The 15,368-nt window shown below is 36.2% G+C and overlaps 1 protein-coding gene across 3 annotated transcripts in view; it reads right to left on the reverse strand.

Moving 5' to 3' along the window:
- Positions 1-4,399: 4,399 nt before the first annotated feature.
- The window catches only part of SP4 (Sp4 transcription factor), a 65,157-nt gene continuing 54,188 nt past the window's right edge, over positions 4,400-15,368 (reverse strand). For 2 of the 3 annotated variants that reach the window (XM_028526238.2, XM_028526237.2), the window contains exon 6: positions 4,400-7,815. In XM_028526238.2, the coding sequence (XP_028382039.1) occupies positions 7,568-7,815 (248 nt within the window). In that variant the 3' untranslated portion in view covers positions 4,400-7,567. Of the gene's footprint in view, positions 7,816-8,697; positions 8,825-15,368 lie in introns of all 3 variants that reach the window. The other variant, XR_004899596.1, reaches the window with a different exon arrangement.

Here is a 15,368-nt window from a genome sequence, read left to right on the forward strand (position 1 = left end):
ACTATAGAAAGTGAAAGGAAGCACCCACCATACAAAACCCGAGTTATAACTTTAATTCTGACTTATCAACTGTAATTAGAAATATATGATGCTTCACCAAGCACACACCACACACATTTCACATACACTTATATGAACAAGTGAGTTCAAATATAACATCAAGAAAGTTTCAAAGACATAGTTAGATTGTAACCATTTACAATATTCCTGAATTGAGTTGGGACCTTTTGTCAGTGAGCCTACTCTTTGCCTTGAAACGATTTCCCTTGCAGCGGTTTTCAAACTTTCAAACTCGTCAGGTTGACCGAACCCTTGGGGATCCTGACGGCCTTCGCATAGCACTGGGAATTACTGCTGCATTTAATCCCAACATAAAATTATACAAGCTAGAAATGATTTTACCAGCAGCAAATACAACTTTATTATGGCTTCTACATCTCAAAAATAATACTACTATCAATAAAATATTTATTAAACCACATTTCACAGCAGGATAATAAATAACACAATTTGCACCAAGCCAACCATCTAGAAAGGCATGATTCAAAGACTAATGGGTGTTTGAGACAACTGCTGAAGTTTCATTTCCTCCTCTTCCCTGTAATTTGCTTTTGTCTGATCTTCGCTCCCAGGGTCTGACTTCTTGGCTGACTCTGACTTGAAACCTGTTCATCTGAACTTGGCCCAACATGATCTTAGCCTTGGCTTCTGTAACTGCATGCTTAATGCACTCCCTCCTCTGCAAGTACTGGCCAGCCCCGGCAGTGGGGCCCCAAGAAATCTAGGAATGCAAGAAGGCAGGGTTACTGCAGTGAAAATAGCATCCCTTGTACCAGAGTCTGGCACACAGTAGGTGCTCAATAAAGGTATTGATGGACTGAGAAACAGGATCTCCAAAGGAAAGCTTGGGAGCGAAAGGGGCAAGCCAGACGAAGAACAGGATGACTGGAAGCCAAGGTGAGATGGTGAAATGGACAGGCAGGCTGGCAATGGAGGGCAGATCCAGCCAGAGGTGCCTCTGAGTCTGGCAGGGCACTAAGCCAGTCTGGCTGGTTTATTTGTTTATATCCTTTCTTATTCCACAAAGAATCCGAAAAGCTAAGTGAAAATAGCTTACAGCACAGAAATGGAGAGCATCCTATTATTCTTTTCTGAACCAAGTCTAAGAGGAAGTTAGAAAGACTAGGATAAGAAAACCTTTGCACACCAAATTGGACATTTTCTTTTTGTGGCTGCAATTTGACAGGAGGCTTAAAACACAGGAGTACTTTCGGCCTATAAGCTGGAGTCTGTTTATTTAATATCCATCTCTACACACAGGGAAGGATTTTGTATGTGGAAAGTTATCTACACACACATCCACGAGGTGACTGAACCACACGAGCAGCTTTGTTCTAACCGGTTTGCTTTGTTCAGGCGCTTGGTTGTCTGCTATCACTCTGAGGTAGGCAAGCAGCAGATGGAATTACCATTTCAAATTTAGAAAATAAGATTTGAAACTTGAATTCCAGCTGGCATTAGGAAAAGGTTGGAAAGGCATTAGGAAACTTGAATTCTGGTTGGCATACTGTTATGAGATAGGACACCCCAAACTAGCTCCAACAGGCAGATAGTTTGAGAAAAATACACAGTTGAATCAAGAAATCCCTACTGTAATTTCTCCCTTCTTCCTTACTGGCTGTTGAAAATTAACTTTTCAATGTATTCTTACCTGTTTTCAAAGCACCTCAGCATTGGGGCAGGTGGACAATATTCCATGCCCTCCTCCACCTTTTGGGTTCATTTATAGTTAACAATAACTTCTATTGAACATTGTTAGGGGCTTGACAGTTATCTGATCCTCTTAACAGACCTATGAAATATTATTCTCATTTTGCAAATGAGAAAGAGGGTGCAGAAAGGTTCATTTGCCCAAGGTTGTGTGGCTAGTAAGGGGCCAAACCACATCCCTCTGCCTCCCAGTTGGTGCTGTCACACGGCTTTGCTCTTCCCAGGGAGATGGGCCCTCTGCATTGTGAGTAGGCCTTGGCACTCCGATGGCCAACCACAGGATGCAGCTGTACCACCCCTTACCTGTCTTCTGATGTACTTTTTGGCCCCTCGAGGCTGTTGCGCTATACCCATGGTCCAGCCTTGGGCTCATCCCTTTTGGAGTCCTCTTCCCCCAGCATCCCCTTGGATACTGACAGGCAATGCATGCTCATGTCGTTTTGCTCAGGAATCACTGCAGGGAAGCTTTCCTGAGCTCTCCTCACCATCTTTGTCCTACCTGTACTCCCTTGCCCTTACTGCTTTCTAGTATGCATGAACTCTACGAGGGCAGGGATAGATTTTTTGTCTTATTCTTGGTCTCTCTCTGGCACCTGGTACAAGGTACATAATTATTTGTTCAATGAGTAGAAACTGAAACTACCAAACTACTAGCTATTGCTATTGTTAAGTCCTGTAGAAAATTAATGTCCAGAAATAGGAGGGCTGATAAAAATGTAGTTTTATGGAGACTATTGATACAAATCTTTGTAATTTATCATAGGTCATATGTACACATTTGGGCCTAGCTGTAATTTCCTGTGGCTTTTTTCAGCAGCTTCAAAAACAAATTTTGAAGTTTAAATTTCCTTATCTAACCCAAATATATATTATATATATGTGTGTGTACCTACTTCTATTAAAATATAGGGAAAAAACTGTTATGTTTCCATTGAACAAAATTTTAAACATTGTTATGCAAAAGAATTAGTTAATTGAGGGAAACACAGATATTCCTTCCTTAAGAACAAATTATAGTAAAATATTTTGTTTCTATGGAACATTTCAAACATAAAGTTGTTTAAAATTTTGGTTGACCGTCACTCAATTTTCCCAGTTGACCTCACTAGGTAATGTACAATGATTTTTTTCCTCTTCATACATGAAAAATTTGGAGTATTTATTAGTATTCTGAAATCTAGTAACTATATTAATTGGAACATCTTTCCTTTCAGGAAAAATTATCCTCGCATTTAATAAACTATTACCTTAGACAAAAATAAAGGTTACAAGGTTTACCTCCCTCCCTTCCTTCCTCTTTTTCTTAAACTCCTGGGCACTTGCGATTACTCTCAGGTACCCAAAAATACATTATTTCATTTCCAAGTGCTACTAAGAGGAACACTGCCTAAGACCTATATACTAATTAGCAAATCTTAAAAGAACCAAAACACATCTTAAAAACCTTGCTACACAATCACAGGTTGGTTGTGTTATAACCAACAGATGTTACTGCCTGAGCTGTAAACAGAGCACTTATTCAGACATGCTGTATCCAGTATCACATTTTCTTGCTTACCTTAAGTCTCTATACCCCTTTAAGTGTCTGAACTTTTAAATAACAATAGCAAACAAGCTACACTATTTTCTCCTGATTTCTTACTTATCATTAAGAACAGCACTGTAAACCACTTTCTTCTAGTATCACTCTTAGTATAGCATCAACTTGCTACACTAATGATTTTATTTCAACCACCTGATAAAACAAAGAGCACTGCTTTTGTGGTGTTCTCTTTGATTCAGTCTTGCTCCTGGTTGTGATTCCTAGGATTCCAAGAATCACACTGGTTTTACTATATTAAAAAAAATGTTAACTTTCTAATTGCATTATTCCTTTTATACAGTATCATCCTGATGCTTCCAAATAGATTTGTCAGGTAATTAAAATATATGTCTTCAGTTTTCACATACCTTTTGAGAAACTCCTTCTGGGTCTTGTTTGGCAGAGTAGCATACATTTAAAGACTCTTTAGTGTCTTCAGTCTGTGCCCGCCCCCCCCACCCCGACTTTCCCTGCTGCGTGACATCCCCAGCCGCCCCCCCTGGCTGTGTCTAATCTGGCCTGGGGCCTGGAAATCTGATTTAACCGAAGTTGTTACAATAATGTAGTCACTGTGTCAACAAGGTTCTTCAGGAGATTCTCAGGGCTCCTCCCATGATGAAAAGGCAACAGCTTTTGCTTATGGACTTTGGCGGCGACTCTGGGCACACCTTGCTTCTCAGGGTTTCTGTGCTCTTAAATTGTATTTTAACTAGTTTTCGTTTTTAGCTCTTCCTACAACTTCCCAACATTAATTGCTTAAAAATATTTAAGTAAAGAAAGTCCCTAAATCAAATTTTAATTTCCAGAAATGCCTAGAGCAATGGCTACAAATTAACATGAAATTTGCATTGGTGTTCTTGGGCAGTCTGTTCAGAGAAATGGTGACCGGATCTTAATACCAGGAATTATCAAGAGTTGCCAATACGTTTTCTAGGGAGAAACATTTACTGCCCAGCGCTCGTTGTGATAAGAAGGTTGATAGTTCAAAAAATTTATTGCTGCTTTACAGTATACATAATTAAATGAAGAAACATGTTAAACTCAAGGGAATTTTTATAGGTTACTTGCAATTATTATTGCAGGCAACAACTTGTACATGATTTTATTTCCAAATCCACAAAAAAACAAATTTTATACAAATCAGCACTGTAAAAATGTCAATTACAGCCCCAGAGGCTTTGCTGGCAGAATAATTGTCTAAATTCTAGGATATGGGAAACAGGATTTTTTCTGAATTCATCTTTTTTTTTTCATTTTCTTTTTTTTACAAAAAAAATTTACAAGTGAAATGTTACTACAAAACTTTTTATAAGGAATTTTTGCAAAACATTTACATTTTACCATCAACTATTTCTGTTTTAAAATCATTATGTAGATTTAATACCCTATGCTGCACATCAATTTATGTGGGATGACAACTTAGTGACATGCATAAAAAAACACCACAAGGCATTAAAATGAAGACTTAAATACAAATATTGTTGCAATAAAACAGTTATAAAATTGAAAAATAGGACCTAAACATCATGCTTATCTAAGTTTGACAAATTAACTTTTTCTCCTAGATTACACACTTTTATTACTGCTCTCATGAGTGTGATAAATAATGACTTAACATCAAGTTCTAATGTAATCAGCAACACATACACAAACCTAACCAAAGAAAGTATACTGTAAGAAAAAACTATTCTAACACTGGAGTTCTACCATGATAAATACATAGCTTTGCACTGATAATTACAATAAAGAAAAGTTTTATAACAGTGGCAAAGGGAATGAACAGTGAAATGCCATTAAACAAGACTCTACTGCACATCTGTGCCCTAATACTTATAACAGCTATATCCCACTGAGTCAAATCAAGGACATTGAAATTTACGATTCTTGTAAGACAGAAAAGTGGATTCAGAATGGTATGCAGAACAGACTGTCAAAATATTTCTAATTTCAGTGGTGAAATGTGCACCTGCTAACACAAATTAATATATTTTATATGCTATAAAGCTATCCAGATTCAGTTTGTTAAATTTATAATAGGCCTCATTGTTGATTAAAAAATAACTTCCATTTCTGAAGAGCATACACAGGTATGCACTAAAACTGGTTCATGGAATAATGGTGCAGAGAGCTCATACTTGGTATTATTAACAACAAAAACTGTCACTCTGAGAAAACATGATTCAAACATTAAGAAAGTTTCTTTGCATAAAAAAATTTATAGCACTGATTGTGTAGCATAATGATAGATAAAATATATATTTGATGTTTCAGCTCCTATATAATAAAATTAAAATAACACTACCAAATGCTCCTCTGTACCAAACAAAACAAACAGATTCTGATGTTTTAAAGCCAGATACATCAGTTATTAAGAGTACATTAAATAAAATATACAAAACAATTTACAAAATCCAACTAAAATTTAAAGACTTTGTTACAAGTCTACAAAAGCTTTAAGAAACTTGAAATTTATAACCACAGTGTAAAAATTTTTTTACCTTTTAATCTCAAAGCTTTTTTATACAAACTGAAAGCACAAAAGACCTTCAGTTTTATATAACGCTACAAAGGGCTGGCCTAAAGTGTACACAGTGTAAACAGTGATCATTACAGTATTTCTCCTTCATCAAAAATACAGGAAATATCACAATTTTGGAAGAGAATTCACATGAGTAGTACTTTTCCTGAAATAATAGAGAATGCACGAGAAAACATGTACCTATATTCAAACAGTCCCCAAACTAAGGATGTTAATAAAATAACCCAAGCAGTTAAAACCTTCAGTTTTCAAATGGTCAGTTCCAATTCCTTTACAATTCTGAGTAAATACATTTTTAAAATATGAAATATCTTACTAATATTTAAGCTACTGATATAATCCAAACATTTTTTCATATTAAATTTTTGGCCATCTTTCCTATAAGACCCTTGCATAAACAACGAAATACATTTTTTTCTTTAATCACTTACTCAACTAAAAATTATTCTGATTTTTAAAAAATAGTTTTTGCTTCATAATATTATACCTGTTACATATTTGTTAGGCTGTCTTCTTAGGGAAAATTCAGTTACTGGCATAACCTAATGACATTACTGTGTTATAAATTCTTAATCAGCCTTCTAACACAGTACTAGATATAAAATGGGATTGGCTAATTTTTAGTAGAGAGGAAAATGGAAATTATAGTGTAGTTACAAGATAATTTTCTGCTGGCCTTAAAAAAGTGTGATAAGTCTTTCTTTGGCTACCAAGTCAAAGCATAAAGAATTTTGCGCATTGTCAACATAACTCATATTTACAGAATATGAAACTACAGATTGATTTATACTCTATGCAAATATTTCCAATATAAACATTTAAAATGAATTTTGTGGTACGACCCCGAGTTAGGAATCTAATCAGTCCTAACTTCAAAACCTTACATGTTACCTCATTTTATTTTTTCTGAAGCTATTATGAGTTTTGTTTTAACCACTGCCCCCCACCCCCCATATTTTCCTAAGGTTTCATTCTAAAATTTAACCTAAGGTTTAGCTCTAAGTTCCTCTTGTGTCTCCAAATGGAGAAAGTCATTAAACTTCACTGATTGTCTGCATACACACTACTATAATGTAGTGGTCATAAAGATCTGAGATACGTCTCAGATTACTTTTTTGGAACTTACCTAATTCAACTGTTGAAGAATTTCTAATATTTAGAAAAGACGGCCAAAACTATTTTCAGTTGCTTTTCAAAAATCAAGCTAAGGAAATAAAGTATCATCCCTATTATCAGTTAACTATCTTGTTTTCTGTGCTATAGGAAAAAAAATCCATATAAATTATTACCGACTGAATTTATAACAAAGCATTTCAAAGAAAATAAGTCCAATTAAGGTCCAGCCTGCAAACTACTGAGGTCTGTCTTTCTAACCATGTTAACACATGATGTTGAGGGGAAGATTCAGTTTAAACATGTGACACATTTCCAAGTAACTACAACTTATAGTATGGAGGAAATACTTCTCTATCTGTTTCTGGTACATCAGTTTGCTTTTTTTGTATTTCAAAATTTCAACATTTCACATGTTGACTCAAAACCTTGGAATACTTAAAGAAGCTGAGAATGAAAACATGATTTCCTACTCTGTAATCCACTCGACCAGCCCATTTCCAGATTTTCAAAGGTGTGTAAACTTAAGTGCAGCACTAGAGGTCTCTGTTATAAATAACTTTTCAGAATTCTTCCATGTTGGCTGAAACATTCGGAGTTGCTGGGTTTGAATCTTGAGAAATGGCTGCAACTGTGACAATTCTTGGGGAGCCAAGCACCTCTGTGACAGATGAGTCCAGTTCTCCCGAGGTAACAATGGCAAGAGCTGTCCCACCACCCTTCTTATTCTGGTGCGTTTTGACATGTTTGGAGAGATGATCACTCCGCATAAACCTTTTCGAACATTCTGGGCATTCAAATCTCTTTTCACCTAAACAGAATAATAATAAATGGTAATTAATTTTACTTAAATGAAAATGTAATTTTAAATAAATTCTCTTCTGGTCATACTATACTTTTGTGTAACTTTAGACTAATTGCAAAATACTTTTTTTAATTTTAAAATGCTGTCAAACAAGCAGTGCAGTGCAAAAGAAACAGCATGTGACTAGGAATAAAAGACCCAAGTTAAAGTCCTGGTGTTGCTAAGAACTGGAAATAAAAGCTGAATCAAGTAAAATAACCACTCTGGACTTCAGTTTCTCCATCTACAAAATAGGACAATTTCTAACAGATGTCAAAAATCTCTTCCAGTTATAATAATATATAACGTTCAAGGCCCATGTCTACTCTTCCTTAAAAACTACTGTCTATGTTTTGGTTATAAAGCCTAAAGGCATGAAAATATCTTGGAACTATTTCAAATAAAATCAGTTAATAATTAAATAGTGTATTGAGTTTCCTTACAAGGCAAAAATGAGAGTCAGACAAATACTCGATTTCAACCAACAGAGTTTTTAGGTCTCAAAGACTAAGACTGCCAGGTTCTGGTATACAAAGTGATCCTTAAAAATGTTCTCTTCGATATGTGATAGTTCTCCTGGAACCATCTACTTCTATATTATGGAATAAAAACTAACTAAATGTTAGCAAAAGAAAAAAGCTATTTCAATTTTGTGTTTAACGGGGCGCATAAAAAAAAACTGGTGAATTGGTATATTGTGATGTTCACAATGGAGCAACTACTATTTTCAGTCCTTCCTTCTAGAATTGTTACTTAACGGAATGAAAGGTTTTCTCTGTCTGACAGTAGAACTTGGTTAACAATGTTCAGTTCAGCTGACTTCTTTACTTGGCCCTACTATTGACTTACCAATAGAAAATCTATAGGTTCAACTTTGTCCATGTCAGATATTTTCCCCTCTTCTATATGTATCTGCTTTTATTTTTTTTAAAAATTGCATTTGCAGTATCTCGTTGAACTTTTTTTCTCTTTCAGTCTTGAAAAATTAAATAGAAGGATAAGTAAATGGTTTATACAAAATTCTCAGAGACATTAAAAGTAAAAGCAGCTAAACTCTAAGGTAAAGTAACTTGCATTTACAAATGCTGACACCTAAACAAGGGTGAGAAGAACTTAAGGGTTTAATTTTAGGATCAATTTTGAATTCCTTTACCTTTCAAGTTCCCCACTTGCTTTCAAAAGAAAAATTCTCTTTACAAATTTTAAAGCTGAAAAGAGTCTTAAATATCTTATTTGACATTTTCATTTTATTGATAGATAAATTGAGGCTCCAAAAATTAATTTGCTTGGGAATCATATATCTTATTAATATGAGAGCCAGATTCAAGGCACCTAATTTCTAGTTTGGGCTTTTCATGCTACATTACCACAGTGCAGCTGGAGACCACTGTTCTTTTATAGCAACAGTGGCAAAGAATAACCAGAACTAAATCAGGTGGTGATGGCCTGATGGCACAATGTCACCCAGTAAGCACCCGAATCAACTGGATGATCAGCCTACATGCTGGCTGTTCAATAAATATTTGTTAGCTGTGATGTTCATGAACTCAGTCATTTTTCAACAAATATTTGTAGAATACTTGTAATGTGCCAGGCTTTACTGACACAGAAATGAACAAGTGAGAATCTCTGCCTTTGAGAAGCTTCCGTGATCTTGAGACAGTGATTTGCAACCATGCGGGGAGCTAGAGTTAAGCTTCTATTAAGAAAGCAAGCCACCCTGGCTGGTGAGGCTCAGTGGGTTGAGTGCTGGCCTGCCAACCAAAAGGATGCCAGTTCAATTCCCAGTCTAAGGCACACGCCTGGGTTGAGGGCCAGGTCCCCAGTAGGGGGCATGTGAGAGGCAACCACACATTGATGTTTCTCTCCCTCTCTTTCTCCCTTCTGTCCCCTCTCTAAAATAATCAAATATTTAAAAAAAAGAAGAAGAAGAAGGAAACAAATTCCCACCTACCCCATGGCAAACAGTAAGAAAACTGGGAAATGATGGCGATGCGGTTTGTATGTGGACTTTCAAATCTGTCGACTACTAAGTGGTATGGGTGTTCAATTAATTTCAAGCAATGAAATTTGACTAGAATCTCAAAATAAGTAAATTATGTTGTACAATTAAACTATCACTAGGGAAATGACATTTTTGTTTAGTATCCTTTTCTACGGAGAACTGCATTTTCTGTGGTGTCAATATCTAAATCTACGCTTAGCAAGCATTATCATTATACTTTATCTCAAGGATGTAAGAAATTCTTGTACTAATTACACATATTGCAATATCTTTTTAATTATTTTATAATTATTCTTAGGAGGTTAATACTTTTGGTAATTAATTATCAAAACTGTTGCTATTAGTTTACTGGTGGTAGGAAGAATGGCCCCCCCAATATGTCCACACACTAATCCATAGAATTTGTGAGTGTATTTTATTACATGGCAAAAGGAATGTTAGCTTAGGTTATAGAGGTTGATACAGAAGATTATTCCGAAAACAGCCAGGTGAGCCCGATCTAATCACTAGCTCTTAACAGCAGAGTGTTTCCCACAGCTGGAGTCGGAGAGACGCGCAGAAGAAATCACACAGATTAGAGCCGAGAGGGGCTGGACCTGCTGTCGGTGGAAGGGACCCCATGGAAAGTACAAGAGGAATGTTAGAAGTCCCCAGGGCAAAAACACCAGCCCCCAGCTGACAGCCAGCAAGGAAACAGGGACCCGCATCCTACAACAACAAAAGTTAAATTTGGTTGACAGTGTGAATTATTTGGGAAGCAAATTCTTCCCCACAGCCTTTGGTTAAGAACATAGCCCAGCTGAAACCTTGATTTCAACTTTGTAAGATGCAAAGCACTGAACTTCTGACTTAAAGAAATTGTGATGCAGTAAGTCTGTGTGGTAACAAAGCCACTTACTACTGGAACAAAAAAACCAAAAAACAAAAAACACGGTACCTAGGAATAAATTTACCAAGGAGGTAAAACACCTGTACTCAGAAAATGACAGGACACTAACGGAAGAAACTGAGAAAGACACAAATAACTGGAGGCGTATATCATGTTCACAGATTGTAAGAATTAACATCATTAAAATATTCATACTACCTGAAGCAATCTATAGATTCAATCCAATTCCTATTTAAACATCAATGGAATATTTCACAGATCTAGAACAAATATTCCAAAAACCTATATGGAACCCAAAGAGGCCATGAATAGCCTCAGCACTCTTGAAAAGGAACAAAGTTGGAGGATCACAATACCTGACACAAAACTATACTATAAGGCTACTACTGTAATCAAGAAATCTTTGTGGCTTTAGGCTGCTAAGCTGGTGGCAGTTTTCCATGGCAGCAATAGAAAATGAATAGTTATCTTGGATATACCCTTGAAAAAATCAAAACCCTAATAAGAAGATAGATTATAGTTGAGATAGCATATAATTCAAGATCTGTGAAGTTATCTCCATTGTAAGTACACAAAGCACAACAAGATTTTATTTCTCTGGGACAGAGATTTTCAACGTGCATGCCACAGCACTCGAGTGTGCCACAGGAATTTTGATAACATGCGATACCTGAATCCTTTAGTCAGGGGCACAGACCTCTTTCCCCTGAGATGGCATAAAAAAAAAAAAAAAAGACAACCACCAACACAGTAGCCATCTAATATGAATGATTCAAAATCATACTGGGGTTGGGGGGCAGGTAGACTGGCAAAAAAATATATATTTTTGGTGTGCTGAAGAATTTTAGTAATTAGTTTATGTGCGCCATAAGGAAAAAAAAAAAGGTTGAAAATGGCTGCCCTAAGAAAAATCTCAAAAACATAACCCAAACAATTTTGGTTTAATAAAATGACTACGGAAATTTTCTTTTTTTTTGCTTCTTTGCCTAGATTAAGAGAATACCATGCTATATTACATGATTATTAAAATATAGTAGAGCCCTAGCTTGTGTGGCTCAGTGAACTGACCGTCTGTGAACCGAAGGTTTGCTCGTTTGATTCCCAGTCAGGGCACATTCCTGGGCTGTGGGCCAGGTCCCTGGCAGGGCGCACACAAGAGGCAACCACACACTGATGTTTCTCTCCCTCTCTTTCTCCTTCCCTTCCCCTCTCTCTAAAAATAAATAAATAAAATCTTTAAAAAAAATTGTTACTAAAAACAAAGGATACTTATTATGATAAAAGAGATGCTCCATCCAGGAGATATAATAATTATGAATATATACGCACCTAACAACAGAGCCCCAAACTACAAGAAGCAAAACTGAAAGAATTGAAGGGAAACAGACAATTCTTTAATGTATTTATTCTTCTCCTATATTCTCCATTTCAACTGGTAAGTCGTTACTACTCATACCCAGTATGTCTTTTCTCTGGGTCTCATTAAAAATCCTGTAGAGAGTAAGCTTTTATATTAGCAGGCAATCAACCCACTTAGGTTCAGACTAAAAGTTATTATTATGCCTTCTTCGGGTAGTAGTTCTACTATTAATTCATTTTTAAGACTTTGTTTTACTCTTTGGGTCTGTTCAGCACATGCTGGGAATTAGGTGGTGGTTTACAATTCAGTTCTTAAGGCCTTGGCTATGGTTCTGTGGGTCTGTTCTGTGCATGTGCAGCTCTTACTTTGTTCTACACATGAAATGAGGGATCTTCTACAAATCTCTCCAAGATTTTCCTCATGCTTTCCAACCCCCAAATGTCCCGTTTCCTGGTTTCTCTGGCCAGACAACCTAAATTCCTAAGGCTCCTTGTACCACCAGCTATCAATAGCCTTCAGAGAGGAAAACAATGGTGACTCCCCTCACACTAGTGGTGAAAGAAGGCCCCCATTTCCCAGTCACCCTGGCCAGAGATGTGGGTATTTTTCTCAGGTTTTTCGGTGCCTTTGCTGCCGCTACCTCAGTGCAACCTACAAACAGAGCTGACCTTAGAGCACAGGGCCCACTCTCCTAGTTCCCTGGTTAGATACACATGCTTTCTCCTAGAGTGTTTGCTGCCTACACCTGCTAGTCAGTGCCCACGGGATCGAAGCCGATAGACAAAGGAGGCAAAAAAAAAAAAAAAATCCTGTGAAACTCACTTGGTGTTATACATTATACAAATGTGTTACACACATTTTAACTGCATCAAACTTCTGCAAACTACAATAAAGACTATCAAGGAAAAGAAGATATTCTAGAAGAGAGCTAATCTATCTTCCAAAAAACTCCATATAAGTCTGGGACTCAAAATGGTGAGAGGGAGACATGAAGCATAAAACAGTAAATTAAAGTCTATACCTGGAACATTAACCATACTATCAAAAAAGTGAGGCAAAATATTGACAGATTTGTATTTAAAGAAATGTGGCCCCACATTATATTACTGTGCTTTGTAATTAAGTGTCTTCCAGTATAACACACAGTGGCCCTACCCAACTGCCTAAAAGCCACCAGTAATATTCTTCACTTTAAACATATTCATCAATCATCATTATCATGCACTTGAACAAAAGCCAAGGATCACTGAATAATTCAGGAAAACCTACAACATCAGAAAAAGCAAGATGTGGACTAAAAATATTCTCCTAGAGAAACATAACTACTAAAAATTTTCTAGCTGGAAAACTCAGAGACTTTTGGCAAGCCCCTGCAATCCACACAATGAATTCAGGATGCAATAAAAAAGAAACGATAAAGAGCAAGATGGAAACTGAAAAAAACTAAACAGAAATATTTGAAGTTAAAGTTCAAGGAATCTCACAGAAAATAAAAAGGAAAAAAAGACAAAAAGGAGATAAGTTGTAAGAAACTTACAAAAACCCCCAAGATACGGAGTCTGGCATATACCTAATAAAAGTCCAAAAAGAATAAGAAATAAAAAGGGGATAATGACAAGCAGTGAAAATGCATGAGGGAGAACCCAGAGCTGAAGAGTCCAACCAGTATGCACAATAAAGGGAAACCTATGACTACATATATAATTATGAAATTAATAGAACACTGAAGATTAAAAGAAAGCTCTTACGGTTAAAACAGAATTAGAGGGGAGTGTGACAAAAGGACAGAGGAGATATCTCAAACAACTTCTATTAGCCAAAGATGGGACGATCTGAGCAAGAAAATAATAACATTGGATTATGACCCCCCCCCCAAATAATCATGAGTCCATAGTGACATAAATAAATGACTGAGTAAATAATTGGGGAAGAAGTATAAATCTTCCTTACACAAAATTACAACCAAAAAATTATACAAACAATGAGGGAAAAGAAAATGACCTTTAGCATTGGCTGGTGTGGCTCAGTGGATTGAGTGCTGGACTGTGAACCAAAGGTTCAATGGTTTGAATCTCAGTTAGGGCACATACCTGGGTTGTGGGCCAAGTCCCCAGCATGGGGCACATAAGAGACAACCACACATTAATGTTTCTCTCCCTGTCTTTCTCCCACCCCTCCCCTCTGTCTAAAAACAAATAAATAAAATCTTTAAAAAAAGATGAAAAGAAAATGACCTTTAAAAACATCATGGTCATAATTACTGTAGGCAAGATAAAATGAGAAATGCTAAAAGTCAAAGATTAATATTTTCTTTAAAGAGAAACAGGATATTTGTGTAAACCCAAAGAATCTCCTCCAAAATATTTGCTAATTACTGTGGTTTTCATGTAATGCCACAAATTCTTTCATACTCCTCCCTTTGGGAGGTGGAGCTTCATTGCCTCCCCTTGAATGCAGACTGGACTTAAGTGACTTGCTTCTAATAAACAGAGGATAGAAAGAATAAAATGAATTCACAGTGGAGATGACAGGTATATACTGCATACATTATCTTAACCAATTCCTCAAGGTTGATTTAACATCACCAATAATAAGATACACTGACATCACATACTCTCTTATATGATGTGATAAGAAGGGCAGTAATATCTGCGATATTCTTCCCAACAGCAATTAATAAGCTCAATATAATCATAAGAAAATATCAGACAAACCCAAATTGAGGGATATTCTACAAAATAACTAACCTTCCATTGTGTCAAGGTAAGAAAAGCCAAGGAAAGGATAAGGAAATCTCCCCAGTTGCAGGGGACCAAAGAGCCATGACAGACAAATGTAATGCGGTATATGGGCTGAATCCTGGAACCAAAAAAGTATGTCTGTGGGGAAGCCTGTAGCTTAATTAATAATAAATAGTATTGTACCAATGTTAAGTTTTTATAAGTTATTATAGTTATAAAAGAGGTTAATTTTAGAAAAATCTAGGTGAAGGGTATACGAGAACTCTCTATACTGTCTTTGCAACTCTTACAAAAGTATAAAACATTAAAATAAAAAGTTATAAGAAGAATAAATAAGCTCTTAAAAAGTTGAAGGGGAAATCAGGTCACCTACAAAAACACAAGAAAAAAAGAACAGATCTATTAGCATAACATACAAGGAGATAATAGAGCAGTGCCATGAACGTTTTGCGTGAATATAATTTTCAACCTAGAACTGTGTAAAAGCCAAACCATCAATTTAAGTGGAAAAGCAAAAGAAAGACA

This window comes from Phyllostomus discolor, chromosome 10 (assembly GCF_004126475.2).
Source record: "Phyllostomus discolor isolate MPI-MPIP mPhyDis1 chromosome 10, mPhyDis1.pri.v3, whole genome shotgun sequence".
Taxonomy (NCBI): domain Eukaryota; kingdom Metazoa; phylum Chordata; class Mammalia; order Chiroptera; family Phyllostomidae; genus Phyllostomus; species Phyllostomus discolor.